At 42.9% G+C, this 16,137-nt stretch overlaps 1 protein-coding gene across 2 annotated transcripts; it reads left to right on the forward strand.

Moving 5' to 3' along the window:
• The first annotated feature begins 1,480 nt into the window (after nt 1-1,480).
• Nucleotides 1,481-14,645, forward strand: CYSLTR1 (cysteinyl leukotriene receptor 1). Of its 2 annotated transcripts, XM_042479331.1 has the most exons (3): nt 1,495-1,528; nt 1,617-1,808; nt 13,266-14,645. In XM_042479331.1, the coding sequence occupies exon 3, from the start codon at nt 13,283-13,285 to the stop codon at nt 14,366-14,368; it is 1,086 nt and encodes a 361-aa protein (XP_042335265.1). In that variant the 5' UTR covers nt 1,495-1,528; nt 1,617-1,808; nt 13,266-13,282; the 3' UTR covers nt 14,369-14,645. The 2 variants fall into 2 exon arrangements, with proteins under 2 accessions (XP_042335264.1, XP_042335265.1); XM_042479330.1 differs by having other exon boundaries at nt 1,481-1,808.
• Nucleotides 14,646-16,137: the final 1,492 nt, after the last annotated feature.

The raw sequence follows: 16,137 nt of genomic DNA on the forward strand, positions 1-16,137 counted from the left end.
AGCCAAGCATCCTCTGCTCCCCCCAGATGAAGACCCATAGGGCTCACTGCTCTTTAAGCTCCGTTTTTGGATTGATTCCTATGGGGAAAGAGGGGAGAGGGAGAGATGGCAGGACAACCCCATAGCCAAGCATCCTCTGCTCCCCCCAGATGAAGACCCATAGGGCTCACTGCTCTTTTAAAACTCCGTTTTTGGGTTGATTCCTATGGGGAAGGGAGGTGAGGGATTTCAGTAAGCCGAGGGACTCAGGAGAGGCGAGCTCCATGGCCCAAGCCTCCCTTTTCCCTCTTTCCTGGGGGCAGCACCTCTCCCGAGCCGTCCAACCACTGAGTGGCGACGTCATCAGAAGACAGCCCACAAAACTTAATACAGCAAACCGTTCTGAGAACGGTTTCAAGAAAAAAGGAATCGCAGTGCGGTAAACTGCCGTTCTGATCCCGTTCTGATCACGTTTTGATTTCTAATGCGGTAATATCTGTTCCAGGAACGTTTTCATCACGTGATGATATGGAACGTTCTCAGAACGCAGTGCGATAATCTCCATGGTTTGAGTGCAGGACTAGAACTCTGGAGATCAGGGTTTGATTCCTTACTCGGCCATTAAAACCCATGAGTCACACACTCTCAGCTCCAGAAAACCCCACAATAGGGTTGCCTATGGGTTACCATAAGTCAGAAAATCTTGAAGACACACAAAAACGACAACAAGGTGAACCTATCGCAGGGTTTTCCTGGCAAGATTTGTTCAGAAGGGGTTTGCCATTGCTTTCCTCTGAGACATAGGGGCTCGACAGACTGGCAAAAAGTGCCAGCCTGTAAGCACGGTGAAGCCCTTACCGAGCCACCCAGCCACCATTACGGGGCATGCCCATCCACACAGCGCATACCATGACGACGCATGTCGGGTGCAGCACCCAAATAGCACTGGACGGAAGGGGCATCATGACACTGCACCGCAGCACTTATGATGTACCTTCCAGGAAGCTGCTTAGAGCAGCTTCGTTTTGCTCCCTAGAAGGAGTGGATCAGTGCCGCTGCTTGCAGCTGCTGTGGCACCAATCTGGAGGGAAAAGGGCCGGCATCCAGTTGCCCATCTGTACAGCCCCTGAGAGAGTATGATTTGCTTGGGGTCACCCAGAGTTTTTCCATGGCCTAGCAGGGATTCGAACTCTGATCTCTAGAGTTCTGGTCCAACACTCAGACTACTATGCCACACTGGCTCTCAGCAAGTGAGGACAGACATGTTAAGTCAAAGACTCCCAAGGCACACTCTCTCGACTGTCAACAAGTTGCAACAGAATGCAGCAGCAAGCAAGCTGTGGTGAAGCAATCTGCTTGCTGTGGTGAAAGTGACATGCTCCCTGATGTTTCTTTTTACTAATGTGAGAAGACTTAGCTCCACCCAAGTCAAAGGAATGAGGGAGGGACATGATTGCAGGTTTTCTTTTTAAATAGAGTTTGCAGTTCCAGGAAGCTGAGCTGAGAGCATGGACACTTAGCTACGATACAGGGACTATAAATGCACAGTGTGGGTCCTTTTTTGGCACTTTGTTTCCCCTTCGCTTTCCCTTCATCCTCAGAGATCACTTGTATTTTTCAACCTTCTTCTCCATTAGACAGGAGACAAAGGAGTTCCTCTCTTTGTAAAAGGAGGATGTGAACTGCCAGGAGCAGGAACGGTCTTTCAGAATTCAAAAGCGGCAGCACTTTGAATGTGTGCGCATCCCTCTATCTCCCTCCACTTCTTCAACAGGAGCCTCAGCGCCGAAGAGGAGACGCTTCCAAGTGACAACTCGCAAACTTGGCACGTAAGTTCATCTCTTTAAATCGGGGTGAAGGGTATTTGTAGCAACAAAATCTTTCTATCGCTTCTTCAAAAGTCTTCTCAGCTGGAAGCGATCTGCAGGGTGGTTATATCTCCTAGTTTTCTCTCTTTTAACAACGTATAATCAGACCTGCGGCATCAGTTCTATCTGTCAAGTGATAATTGGAATTTACAACACCAAGTGAAGCAATGGGGAAAAATTACCCCTAAGGTAAAAATCTTCCCAGTCTCAACTAAAACAACATGCCACGGGCTAGCTTTTTCTAAGTTTATTGTTGCCTTCACCTCTGGGTTATCAGACAAGGCACAGAAACATACCTCCAAACTATATGGTAATAGTCCATTCAGATTGGGAAGGCAATTGTTCAAGAACGCTTATTCTCATGTTGCACTCTTCCTTTTGGCCCTTTGCAGACCAAGATGAGAGTCTTGGGATGTTCACTGCTGGATATCTGAAATGGACTCTGCAATGACACCTGTTCAATAGTTTCACAGTCCATGTGGCTTGTGTTATTTTGTGAATTGGCCACTCCTTTTGGTAAATGGACTGGTGGTGGTTAATGGCACAATGTGGTGTAGGGATTTGAGTGTTGGGCTCAGGAAACCAAGGCTTGAATCTTGGCATGTCCATGGAAACCCACTGGGAGACTTTGGGCAAGCTGCACTCTCTCAGCCTCAGGATGGCAATGGCAAACCCTCTCTGAAGGAACTTGCCAAGAACTTGCCTGCTTAGGGACGCCATAAGCTGCAAACTACTTGAAGGCACACAATGACAACAATGGCTCAGGATGGTGGGTTGATGTTTTATAAATGAAACCTAATGGTTCGGAGACATTCATCTAAAAAGCCAATGTAGCATCCTCCTTTAAGCATCAGATAAGTTATAGTACCTACTGAACCATGAACTTTACTGGATTCCCTTGGATTAGTCACCCTCTTTCTCATCTGGACCCACTCCACAGGGTTGTTGTGAGGATAAAGGGCAGAGGAAGAGAGCCATGTCAGCTGCCTTGAGCTCACCGCAGGAAATAGTCAATATAAATGTAACTAACTGTTAAATGACATGGCCATGTTAGTCTGGAAAATCACTATGGGAAGGGATCTTGTAGCACCTTTGAGACTAACAGAAAGCAAGAAACTGGTAGCATGAGCTTTTGTAGACATGAGATTCCTCAGATGCATGGAGTGGAGGGTCCAGGGCCAGATCTATATAAGCAGGCTGTGTTTGAGAGTAGCAACAGGAATGCAAAACTTGTAGGTATGGAGATAAGGTGACAAGTTCAGTTTAAATTATAATAAATAACTGACAAGGCTTTAAGTATTTGGGGCTGAAATATGCACAGTATTCCATCTTGATAAGAGGTGAGCAAGCATACCTTAATCTTCTCTAGAATGAATGCAGCGTAATGCAGAAGAAAAGATGTGTCATACTTGTGTCATCTACTTTGATTTTGACTAAAATTTTGTAGACTACAACCAAATGCGAAAGGTAGGTGGACATAAAGCTTTGAAACAGGTCACAAACAGATTATGGGCATGTGCTGACCATGGAAATTTGTGATCATCTCCAGTGTCGTGCTCATGAGTCCTTTTACACACAAGTCTGCTCCTGTTTCCACTCTTGAGCATTCATTTCAGAAACCTAACTTAAGACTGTCAACTTTTTAGTCATTCTTCTTGTTAGACAATTTGGAGTCTATAATTTGTGGTTTATCGAAAATGACCTAGGCTGAATCCACACCTGTAAAATAATTCATAATTACCTTGCTCCTGATCCTGTTGGAACACATAACGTTTCTCTAGCTTTGAAGTGAAAGCATTTCTTTTCGATGCCTTTAAAGCAATTTGAAAAAATAAAAACAAAAACCTTTTTTTTAAACTCTGCAATTTCTTAGAAAAACTGGGTTTTTTAAAATGTGTGCCCTGCTGCACTCCAAATTATTCATTGGAGGTTGGAACAGGTTACCTTTGCATCCTCATTCAGTAAATGTGGTGTCACAATTTTTTGTTGTTGGTGATGTGCACCAGCTGTAGCCCCAAGAAAGTCCACTAAGGGCAGAATCAAAAAAAGGAGAAGAATGACAGAGGATAGAGTGATGGGATAGAAGACAAGAAAAAGAAAGAAAGTGATGTTGGCTAGGAAGGAATAGATGAAATGGAAGGGGAGATTGGAAAGTTGGGAGCACCGTCTGGTCTCCTTTCTGTCCTCTTTCCTCCAAGCACTGCAACAGACTCCACTCAGCAATCATATCTACATGTCTGCAAGCATAGAAAGGAAAAAGGTTGAAGACTCACACACACCCCATAATCGACACACAGTCGCACTCAGAACACACAACTTGAGCCTTGTGGGTGGGAGGTGGACAAAGTTCATGGTGGGAAGGGTCCCAAAGGGTTTTAGCTTGACATCTACAACTGACAAGAGTGGCGTCACCAAGCTTTTGCTGTTGTTCAGTATATTCAAATGTCCAAAGGTACGCCTCTGTTTTAGAAGCCCTGCAAACCTTCAGACATTTGGATGCTGATGCTCTTTTAAAACTATATAGACCTGCAAATTGTTTAAACTTTGTTATTTGTGAGAGTGGTTTGAGTGCTGGGCTAAGACTCTGGAGACCAGAGTTCAATTCCAGCTTGGCCATGAAACCCACTGGGAGAACTTGGGCAAGTCACCTCCTCTGAACAAGAAAATCCCTTGATAGGTTTCCCTTAGGGTTGCCATATGACAGAAATGACTTGAAGGCACACAAAAACAACAATTGTGTTTGCAATAGCCATTTATGAAACAGCCCCATGGAAACTATAATAGCGGTACACCAGAATAGCCAATAGTGAGGAGTAAAGAGAGCTGCGGTCCAGCAACAGCAACATGTTCAGGGCCTCACAATTCCCATCCCTGATTTAAGTGATTTAAGTGTACATTCCAAAGAGGACCAGGGATGCTTCAGATGACAAGTCTTTTCGTAACATACCAAAATTGTTCACTCCTTCAAATGAATGAAGTCTTTAGCTGTTGAATCAGAGTTGCTCCTCCAGATTTTCCATGCTGCCCTTTTGACCCATTTCTTGGCTTCCCGACATCCCCCATTAAACAAGATGGCAGCTTTATGACTTGTCTTCTTTAGTGAAAAGTATTTATTTGTTTGAAAAAAAAATCACTCTGCATGACAAATAGGATTGCAAATAACCCTAGGAACTGATGTCTGCATCAGGATTACGGAGACAAAAATGTAATTCTGAAAACCTACTTGAGGATAGCTCCATGGTAGGAGTTGCAAACCAATAGGAGTCATTTTATCCATTGTGTGCCATGTGGTTGATGCTTAAGGTGTCATTCACCAAGGCCCATCCTATGTGGCATTACAAGAGCCACTCGGGTCTTAGGTTTGGGCCCTGAGATGTCAGAGCCTCAGATAGTTTTGGCCTATTAACCCTAGTAGAGAAACTCATAGAGTTGAAGTGTTGGTCCATGGTGCTTCCTTGTATTATGTTCACTTATTGTATAAGTGAACCTTGTAAAATCTCCCATGGAATGAAGTTCCACAGTGTGGCAGCAACTATGGAAAAGGCTCTCTCCTACGCTCGAGATCATAATGCATGCCTTGGCTTATATATGGAAATAGTCTTTCAGATAGTCTGAACCCAATGTGATCCCAAAGTGAAGAAGAGAAATGCATGTTTTATACAACATGCATTTTGTACCACAGGTCAATGGCTTGTAGCATCTATATGGATATTTTCAGCACAATCATGCTCTGAAGTATTATTGAGAGGGAGAATAAAAGTTGCTTTTGTAACAAGTACCGTAAGTATAATGTTAACTATTTATATATATACTATATAATTTGGAGTAGGTTTTCAACTATAACCAAAATTAATTGTAACTTCCCAAGCACTGATCATACTTATTTAAGACATAAGGCATTTATAATCTATTCTCCCACCAGGCCTCCTGAGACAGTCTTCAATGGAAGAACACAGTCAAAATCTTATATCTGTTTGCTGCTGTGTGCCTTCAAGTCAATTCTGACTTAAGGCAACTCTAAGGTGAATCTATCATGGGATTTCTCATCATGATTTATTCAGAGAGGGGTTGTCCTTGCCTTCATCTGAGGTTGAGAGAGTGTGACGTGCCTAAAATCACACAGTGGGTTCCCATGGCTGGGGATTTGAAACTCCCAGTGTCCTAGTCCAACATTCAAGCCACTGCACCATGCTGACTCTCACAAACTTTAAATATATAACTAAGGCCGGTACATACTGCCAATAAGCAGCGTACCAGGGCTGATACTAGGGACCACGTGGCAACCGGATGGTCCCTAACCCTAGTACATACTGGCGCCATTACAATGGTGGTGCCCTGTGTACACAGGTGCTATCATTGTTACGTAAGCGTCACGCGGCATCTGCACATTGCCGCATGGCGCTTACATAATAAATATGCCAGTGGCACACTTGTTGCACCACCCCTGCGGCTTTAAAAGAACCCACTTTTCTTGGGTTCTTTTTCCTGCGGAGGGAAGCCATGCTGTTTGGTGGCTGTGGCTCCCCTCTGGAGGAAAAAAGGCCGCCGGTAGGCAGCCCTTTTCGGGCAGTCTGTCCCAGACCTAAAACAGCAATATATACTGTGTGACCCTGAATATATATTATATATATACCCCACTCTCTTCCATGCCAGCATTCTCTGAAGTTGCCAACCACAGATGCTAGTGAAACATCAGGAATAAACTCTTCTAGAACATGGCCACATAGCCTGAAAAACCCACAAAAAAAACTATGGCTGCTGGCCATGAAAGCCTTCGACTTCAAATTAAAAAACATTTTTTAAAACAGCCAGATCAGATACCCTTAATTTTAAGAACCGCATAACAAGCCATCTACTAAAGATCTAAGATTTGGGGTGTACTCATAAGGAAGAGGAAGGTCTTTCAGCTGTCATGGCCCCAAGCCATTGGGGACATTATGGGTCAAGACCAGCACCTTGAATCGATCATACCATGCATCACTTCCTACAATATAAGCAAGACATATAACGTGTGTGTCTGTGTGTTTATGTGTGTTAATGTAACTTAATATTCCTAAAAGCCTATTCTCTCCTATCCTGCTCAGAAAATCCATTAACACCCGCACCCGCACTGCTCAGCCAGGCCTTTAATGGATGAATCCATAGCGAGAGGTTTTAGATAACTTTGATTTCTTTGGAATCTCAGGGCCAAACAGTGCTTGAAAAACTTCTGACTTTGTGGCTGTGTTTTTGTTGGATCATGGCCATCGCAGATAAAAACAGCGGCTGTACTTTAAGTGTGGAAAGTTTTATGTGCAGTAGGGCTAGGCATATATGGGTGAATTCCTTCCCAGCATGTGCATGCGCGCATATATATGTGTGTGTGTATTTAAACTAGAAAAGAAAAACATCCTCTGAAAAAGAAAACCCCATGAATAGTTCGCCTTAGGTTTGCCATAAGTCTGAAATGACTTGAAGGCAACCAACAATGACAACAGATGCACCCTTGGTTAAATTTACAGTAGGCACATTGACAGCAATGGGATTTTAGTCATTTCAGTGGGTCTTCTCTATGTAGGGCAGTATTTGGACTCGAAACATAATTCAGGCCTGAGAATACAATGCAAATGACAACATATGCATCCAACCCATTGTAAGCTAGATTTGAACAATGTTGGATCCAGCCCATTACTTTCTCTCCCTTCAACCGAAGTTGTATAACAACATTTTCCACCAAACCTTGGGATATTTTGCTCTAAGTTTTATTATCATATTTCCCCCTTGTTCATATTGTTATCATAGTTATCCTATAGTTGTTCTTATAGTTATCATATATCTTTAAAAAGGGGTAGCTGTGTTGGCCATTTAGCCAATTCAAACGAAAATCCACCAAACCGTGATACCTTTGTTGGCCGACCAAAATGCACAATATACTTGTTGCAAGCTTTTGAAGCTCCGTATTTCTCCCTTGTTCTTACAACAATAACATTTCTGAGGAATTGAAGGGGAAGTGTGTGTCAAGAATGGAAGGAAGAAGAAAGAATACATATTTGTACCCTAAACTTGCAGGAACAGCATAAGGAAAGCTAAAGCTCAGAATGAGCTGAGACTGTCTAGGGAAGCGGGGCTCAACAAAAGAGGGTTCGAAGCAACAGAAGGACCAAGAAAACTGTGGGGCCGCAGCTCAGTAAGAATGGTAAAATGAAAGGTATCTGAATTGCAAATCAAGATTGATAAGGAGATAGTCCGAAATCACCTATTCTAGCATGCTATGATCACCAAACGATTGATATGAAAGTTCGTAGAGAGGTCTTGGAGCACATAAAGAAAGAAGTTGGCAGCATGAGGTTTCGTAAACTTAAGTCAACTTCCTCAGATGCTTTTGGACTGATATGAAAATTATTCTTCTGTATTTAATGGGAAAGATTTTCACCATATTCTCCCCTCAATAAACACCAGAACTGCTTGTAATCAAGATTAAATCAATTTGCAGCAGACAGGCTGCAGATAATAACAAAGGAGCCACATTTAATAAGCAAAAACGAGAAACCGCACATTAAAGAAATGGCTTAATAAGGGTTTTTGTTTCTGTTTTTTTAAAATTAGTGACTGCAGCGAGGAAGATTTTTTCTAAGTCTACCAGGAAATGCAAAGTTTTATGCAAAGTTTCTCATAGAACTAGTTATGTTATGCATCCAAGAACGAGCGATAAATGCAGATACAGATATAGCATAACTAGTCTTACAAAACAAGTTTGCATATGAAACACATGCACAGAAGAAGAGGTTTATAGCTGCCACTTCTTCAGTTTGCAAAGAAACCTCTTCAAGCTCTAAAATGAGCTGAAGTACAGAAGTATAAAGGGCCTGGTGTGTTTTTAACATTGCTGGCATGTGCCTTAGAAGAGCAAAAGGACAAAAAAGGAAATCAGTCTAATATTAAAAACTGGGGAATGCAACCCGTTTGAAGATTTACTGCTGATATAAAAGTATCACTACCTGTTTATTGGAAAGGATTCCCACTTTAAGTCTTCCTTAGACAGATGTTGCAGCCATTTATAAATTAAAATCAGGTGACAGATAATAATGACAAGAGAAACATATTGAATAAGTAGAAGTAGAGCAAACTGTACAACACATTTAGTGCTTTGGCTTTTAGGGCCATGAAGATTTCCTTTGTAAAGCAAAAAAATGACCGCCACGACAATTTTTATAGTATCGTCCAAAAGCTATCGTACAACTTGTTTAGCAAACCCAGGTCCACAAAATTCAAGGTTTCTTTCTATTTATATGATGGGTTAGTATTCATATAGTTAACATCCCGGGAGGAATGCTGCTCTTCCCAGCTCAAACTTGGTTTATTGCATTATTTTCTGCTGCAGCAAACTGACATTGACAGTCTGTTTCTCCAGCCGCCTTTCGCCATCTTCCCTTGACCAATGCTGCTTAAAAACTTCCAACTGGACAGAGGAGAAGAAAGAAAAGGGGGGGCTTTGCATAAAAGCCTTTGTACAAAATGAGCAATATATGCCTGTAGTGTGAAAGAGATCAGAAAGAGATGAGAAATTCAGAGAGTACTGAATAGCCTCCAGACATAAACATTGGCAGTTCTTGGCCTACTTAGCTGGAAGAGAATATCCGATCCAGGGGGATATTGCCTTTGAACACATGTAAGATTGATATCGATGTGATTCGTTTTTCTAAATAGTATTGCAATTTAGAAATAAACACCTTGGGGCTGGTCCAAGTAGATACACCCTTATTTCTAATAGCACTTTGTGGTTTCAGTTTTGGCTCCTCTCGGTGCAACTCTTTATCTGTTTTCTTTGAAACAGATAAAATCATTGCCAACTGCATGTTCAGTGTTAAGGTTCTCCTACGGCTGATCGGAGTCAGAAAACAAGAAGCCGCTGCTTTAGACGGAGTCAGAGCGTTAAGGTGTCCATTTTGCACTCACCGAAGGCTGCTCTCCAAGGTTTTAGACTGGAGGTTTTCTCAGCCCTGTCTGGAAATGACCATTCAGATCTGAGAAGGGTTGAGACCTGGGATCTTTAATGTAAAAAAAAGGTGTTCTTTGCCAATGACTTTTCAATAGTCCTTCTCCAGGCTTACCGCATCACCTTTCCACTTATCCTACTGAAAGGATGGGCAAATTCACCACCAACTCCGCAGCCAGGCTTGTCCCTTCTCCAAAAATCCCCGATGCCTCCTTTCACAAACCAATTGCAGCCATTCCTAGAGGTGCCAGATCTGGCCATGGAGACTCATGCCTTAGTTGCATCCATTTAGATTACTACAGTGCACTTTATATGGGGCTGCTTTTGAAGAGTATTCAGAAATCTGAGTTGGTACAAAGAGCTCCATCCAGATTGTTAATGGTTACAGAGAGCACATGACTTCCTTGCTGTGGCACCTCCACTGTCTGCCGGTCTGTTTCCGAGCACAAGTCAAAACGATGATTATAACCTATAATAGCAATGACACTTACATTTCTATACCACTTTATAGCACTCTTTAAGTGGTTTACAATGTGTTAGCCAATTGCCCCCAACAAGCTGGGTACTCATTTAACCAAACTACGAAAGGATGGAAGGCTGAGTCAACCTGGAGCCCTGCAGGATTGAACTCACAACCTTTTGGCATTTAACCCCTGCACCACCAAGGCTCCTTAAAGCCTATAAATTCCTCTATGCCTTCGATCCAGCCTACATGACATACATTATCTCTCTATATAGTCCTTTGAGGTTCCTGTGGTCCTAACAGAGGCCCTTCTTTCAACCCCACAGCCTTCATAGGCATCTAAGGAATCATTCACATGTTGTTGTTTTTAGCACAACAATGTGAATAATCTTATGCAGTCCAGAGTTGTTGTTCCATAGAACTGCCTCCATCTGCATCTCTGCAAGTTCTGTTGCTCACATGTGCCAGAACTCGGATAAAGATGGAATTGATGATGCAAATGCATTCGAAACATGTTCAAAGCATGCAGAGTATTATCCCAGGTCTATTCACACCAGTTATTTACACAGCCAAGAATGCAAATCCGTTTGAAAAACTTGGAGGAAAACCTCCAATATTGATTATCCTGGGTTAAGTCGGGTTTTTGGTAGCCTCCCCCCCCAAAAAAACTTAATCAGAATGTGTGTGAACAACAGAGACTCAACCCAGATTTTGCCTGGATTATTTTCGCCATCTGAATAACCCCTTAGAGAGAATGAATGATAGGGTATTCTCAGTGGTTTCCCCTTGGTTCTGGAACCACATCCCCTCCTTGCTATCCTTCCATCAGTAGGCTTTTATATTAATTGAAAAGGTTGAGTATCCCTTATCTGAAAATCCAAAATGTTCTAAAATCCTAATCTTTTTGAGTGCCAACACAACGCTTCGAAGCTCCGAGTTTGGAATCTTTTGGCTATTTTTGGATTACAAGTAGCATAGTACGCACTGTATTTGCTCTGCACCCACCTTCTGGATAGGTGCAAATAGGCTCCGTTAAATGCTCCTTACCCCAGCTCCCCAAGTCAGTGAGAAGGAATAATCTTCTCATTTCATGTCATTATGAGAACAGCCCCCTTACCTAAGATTTCCGTCTTCATTTCGAAATAGGATAATCTGTTCTCTCACCCTGTGTGCATATGTGTTTGTGTTTGAGTGACAAGCTGTGAGCGGTTGTGGTTGGTACTTAATGCACAATGCTTAGTGGCATCACTGGGGCTGCCCCAGGTCTCACATTTTGGCTTGGGAAGCATAGCGCCTGGGGTGAACCTTGAGCTGGAAATCCTAATCATTATGACATCTTAAAAATTCCTTTCTCTCTGCACATAATTCCCTACGCAAGGCAAAACTGAGCATCTTCCTTTCCAGAGGCCTGTTCCCAGCTTCTCAGACTGGTACTGGAGGAAAACATCATTTCTGTCTGCTCTCTGTGGGGAAGAGGGAGGGGAAGCCTTCCAAGTGCCAAAGGGAAAACAATCATTTCTTTGACTTTGCAATGAAAAATCAGGATTATTAGCCAGGATCGCCCCCTTCTGGTTGTCTTATGCCCCCGATAATAAATAATAGATACTAAATAAGTAACTAGCAGAATGCAGGACAGGACGTGTCAGTTTCCATGCAAAGAATCATCTTGCCAATCATACCAACTCACTTGGCAGATGCACAGCCTGGAACAGAAGATTAGTTGTTGCTGCCCTGGCACATCCCTACCAGTGCGGAGACTGGGAATCCTTGCTGCAGTAAAAGACGGGGTTGTGGGTATCAGAGGGTGATGGGGGCATTGCCCTGTAATAAGCATTCCCCCCCCCCCATGAAATTTTTCTTTGATCCTCAAATTTAATTTATAGTATTGCAGAGAATGAGATACTGGTAACGGCTCATACCATTTTGGCTTCCAATGGGAGTTCAGGCTTCATCCGTTCTAGTTTTCTCTTTTTGGCCACTCACTGTATCCTCAGCACTCTTTCCCCTGAATTCTGAGTGCTCCTCCCTAAAACAAAAACCTCAGGAATCCAGAAAATGGAACTGTGGCAATTAAAGTAGAGCCATAGTACTATGATTTTGTAGTATGAAAGGACCTCATGTTCCAGGTGTTGAAGTGTGAGGCAGTGGCCTTGGTCAAGATGCCATAGTGAGCTTGTTCCATTCTCTGTCTGGTGCCAATCCACATTGCTTCCCAGAAGCAGAAGAAAAAGTGCATAGGGATTACTGCCTCTTTTCTTCCCTTGTCTCAGTCTGAGTATGCTTCATATGGAACCAAGAGCAGTCAGGATAAGCAAGAGGACCAAGAAGTTGGTCAATTATGCCAGCTTCATAGATTGGTTTGACCATATAGATGTTGCTGTTGGCATCATCCCCATCACTGGCCATGCTGGCAAGGGGGCTGATAAGGATTATTGTTGTTGTCGTCATGTGCCTTCAAGTCTGCTCCAACTCATGGTGACCCTACAACTGGGTTTTTTGGCAAGATTTATAAGTTTGTCATTGCCTTCCTTTTGGGCAGACAGAGGATGACTTGCTCAAGGTTGTCCAGTGGGTTTCCATGGCTAGATGGGGATTCAAACCCATGGGTTTCTTTGGATAGATAGGGATCTCAAACCGAACACTCAAACCACTATACCGTGCTGGTTGCATTTTTATACATAGTTTTATGATACATGTATCAAAAGTAATTAGAATTTTTAATAATCTTCTACTCAAGTAACCCATAGCGTAATTAAATAACTCCTAATTTTATTTTCATCATGTCTAGGAGTCACTAACTTGAGATTTCTACAAGATTGCTCAGACTATGGATTTCTCCAATCGTATTCTTAATATTTGCCCCACTAACTAATCTAAGCCCTGTAATCATCCCTTTCATAGTCAACAGTTGTAAATGTTGAATAAAGCCAACACTCATTATACATCTATTTCTGTTTTCTCTCCCACCTTTCTACTGCAGGATTTGAGTTAGACTCAATGGCTCCCAGTGGAAATATGACATCCAATCTAACATGCAATGCCACCATCGATGAGTTCAGAAGTCAAGTGTACCCCATAACCTACTCTGTGATCTCTGTACTGGGTTTTGTCGAAAATGGCTTTGTGTTGTGTGTTCTTATAAGGACGTACCATGAGAAGACGGCGTTCCAGATATACATGTTCAATCTTGCTATTTCAGACCTGCTGTTTGTATGCACGCTCCCTCTTCGGGTAGTATACTATGTCCATAGAGGCAACTGGTTCTTTGGTGACTTCTTATGCCGGATCAGTTCATATGCGATGTACGTCAACTTGTACAGTAGCATCCTCTTCATGACAGCCATGAGCTTCTTCCGCTGCATTGCCATTGTTTTCCCAATCCGCAACATCCATTTCATAACAGAGAGAAAAGCCTTATTGCTCTCCATTGCGATTTGGATCTTTGTGACGTTGACAACCTCACCATTTTTGATGAGAGGCTCATACCCCGACAGTAAGACAAACAAGAGTAAATGCTTTGAGCCTCCGCAGATGGAGCAGATGTTAAAATTAGTGGTCCTGCATTACATTGCATTGTTTGTTGGTTTTATTTTCCCTTTTGCCACTATTGTTGTCTGCTATACCATGATCATAAGGACCTTGCTGAAAAATCCATTGCACAAGAGTGCAGGATCACATAAAAAAGCTGTCTGGATGATGGTCATTGTGACCATTGTGTTCTTGTTGAGCTTCACTCCATATCATGTCCAGCGCACCGTACACATCCATTTTATGATGAGAAAGGATGCCAGTTGTGAGGATAAGCTCTACATGCAGAAATCCGTGGTGATAACCCTTTCCCTTGCAGCTTTCAATTGTTGCTTTGATCCACTTCTCTATTTCTTCTCTGGAGGCAACTTTCGGAAGAGGCTTTCTACGTTCCGAAAGGCTTCTACTTCCAGTGTGTTACAGCCACAGAAGAAGAACATGTCCTTAAAGCCCTTAAAGGAGGAAATGGTTCATGAAAAATCACCAGAAGATATGGAACGATATCCTCTCTCCTTTGAAGAAGCTGTCACAATTCGAGATGAGATAGCAAGTTAGGAGCTCCTGAGCATGATATCTCTTCACACTCAGAGAACACTGTAGTGCAATGCCAGAGCAGGAGCCTCCGTTGCACATCCTTGTGCACCATTGGTATAAATGATGTGTGGAAGAATGTAAACAAGGGGTGGGCAACCTGTGGCTTTCCCAATGTTATTAGATTGCAGTACCCATCAGCTCTAGCCAGCAAAGGGGTAGCGTGAGAAAGATTGCAGCGCAACACCATGTGAGGTCCCAAAATTGTTATCTCTGATATAAACTGTACAGATCAATTATATACTGGTATACAATTTTCACTTTAAAAGAATAACAGTTACCCTAGAATGTCTGTGATTCAACACACAACTGCAGGTCAGTTACATAAATTATAGAAGAGACTGCCATTATACCCGAATGGGGAACTGCAAGATGTGCATGGTGCATGGGGCCAGCCTCAGCAGATGTTGGTGGAACACAAGTCCTCATTACTGTACTTACACAGAGTGTCATCCAAAGTAAGAGAAGTCGAAGGCTTTCATGGCTGGCATCCATAGTTTTTTGTGGGTTTTCCGGGCTATGTGGCCATGTTCTAGCAGAGTTTCTTTCTTACGTTTCGCCAGTATCTGTGGCTGGCATCTTCAGAGATGCTGGCAAAACGTCAGAAAGAAACTCTGCTAGAACATGGCCACATAGCCCGAAAAACCCACAAAAAAACAAAGTGAGAGCCTACTCCTTCTTTCCCAATTCTTCCCTAGGCCACTTGGGAGGCTCATGGGCTCAACCGCATGCACACTCTCAGCCATCCACAGAATGCAAGGCTGGTCCTTTCCCTCCAAATATGCAAAGGCAGTTGAGCATGCCAGGCACACACCCCCAGACAATCAATGGCCAGGAGGTAGGGATGTACTCACAACCCTGCTTTTATGCACCCAGGGTGAAGGGCACTGCACAAGGAAGTACGTAATGCACAAAAATAGTCTGGAATTGGGTCTGCAAACGTCACCAAACATATTCTCGCCACTCCCCAACTGGTTTGAAGTGCTTTAAGACATGAACGACATTCCTCTATCCTCCTGCACAAAAGTCACAGCAATTGCTGCCATATTTTAGTGTGAACCTTGGCTTGTTGTTGTGTGCCTTTAAGTAATTTCCAGTTCTTAAGGTAACCCTATAATGGTGTTTTCTTGGCAAGATTGGTTTGGAGTAGGTTTATCTGTGCCTTCCTCAGAGTGTAACTTGCCCAAGGTAACCCAATGAGTTTCCATTGCTGAACAGGGACTAGAACCCTAGGCTCCCTAGTCTGGCTGTTACACCATTACACAACACTGGCATCTTGGGTACTACTACTGAATTTAGCTAGTAGTGGCAGAAGCTTATTGGGAATGGTCCAATACAGCCTTCCTGAAAGTTGTGCATCCCTGGCTTAAACATAGAATCCTCTGCATAGATGAGGACCTTGCTTTTTAAAGATTTTGTCCACCCAAAAAGAAATAACAGTCTCCTTCCATGTGGGAGCTTTGGTGACAGAAAGAGTCTTGGGGGAACAGTCCCATGCTAGCTCCACAGATTCTAGGCATAACCAGGCTATGGCCTGCGATGTGGAGCCAATGCTAAAAGGGAGGCACTGTTTTATACAAGGGAGATTAGCAAAGTAAATTTGCCCTTCAGAATTGCTAAACAGATGCTAAATGGAGGACCAGTGGCTGAGTCATCAGATTCTCAAGACATAGCATGCAAACTGCTTCTTCCAAGGATAGGTATTCCTTCCCTTTCGCATGGAAAAAGTAAAT

This window comes from Sceloporus undulatus, chromosome 7 (genome assembly GCF_019175285.1).
Source record: "Sceloporus undulatus isolate JIND9_A2432 ecotype Alabama chromosome 7, SceUnd_v1.1, whole genome shotgun sequence".
Taxonomy (NCBI): Eukaryota; Metazoa; Chordata; class Lepidosauria; order Squamata; family Phrynosomatidae; genus Sceloporus; species Sceloporus undulatus.

What these genes read in the sequence shown, in the direction of transcription:
- CYSLTR1 (XM_042479330.1), top strand. Translation starts at nt 13,283, where the DNA reads ATGGCTCCCAGTGGAAATATGACATCCAATCTAACATGCAATGCCACC.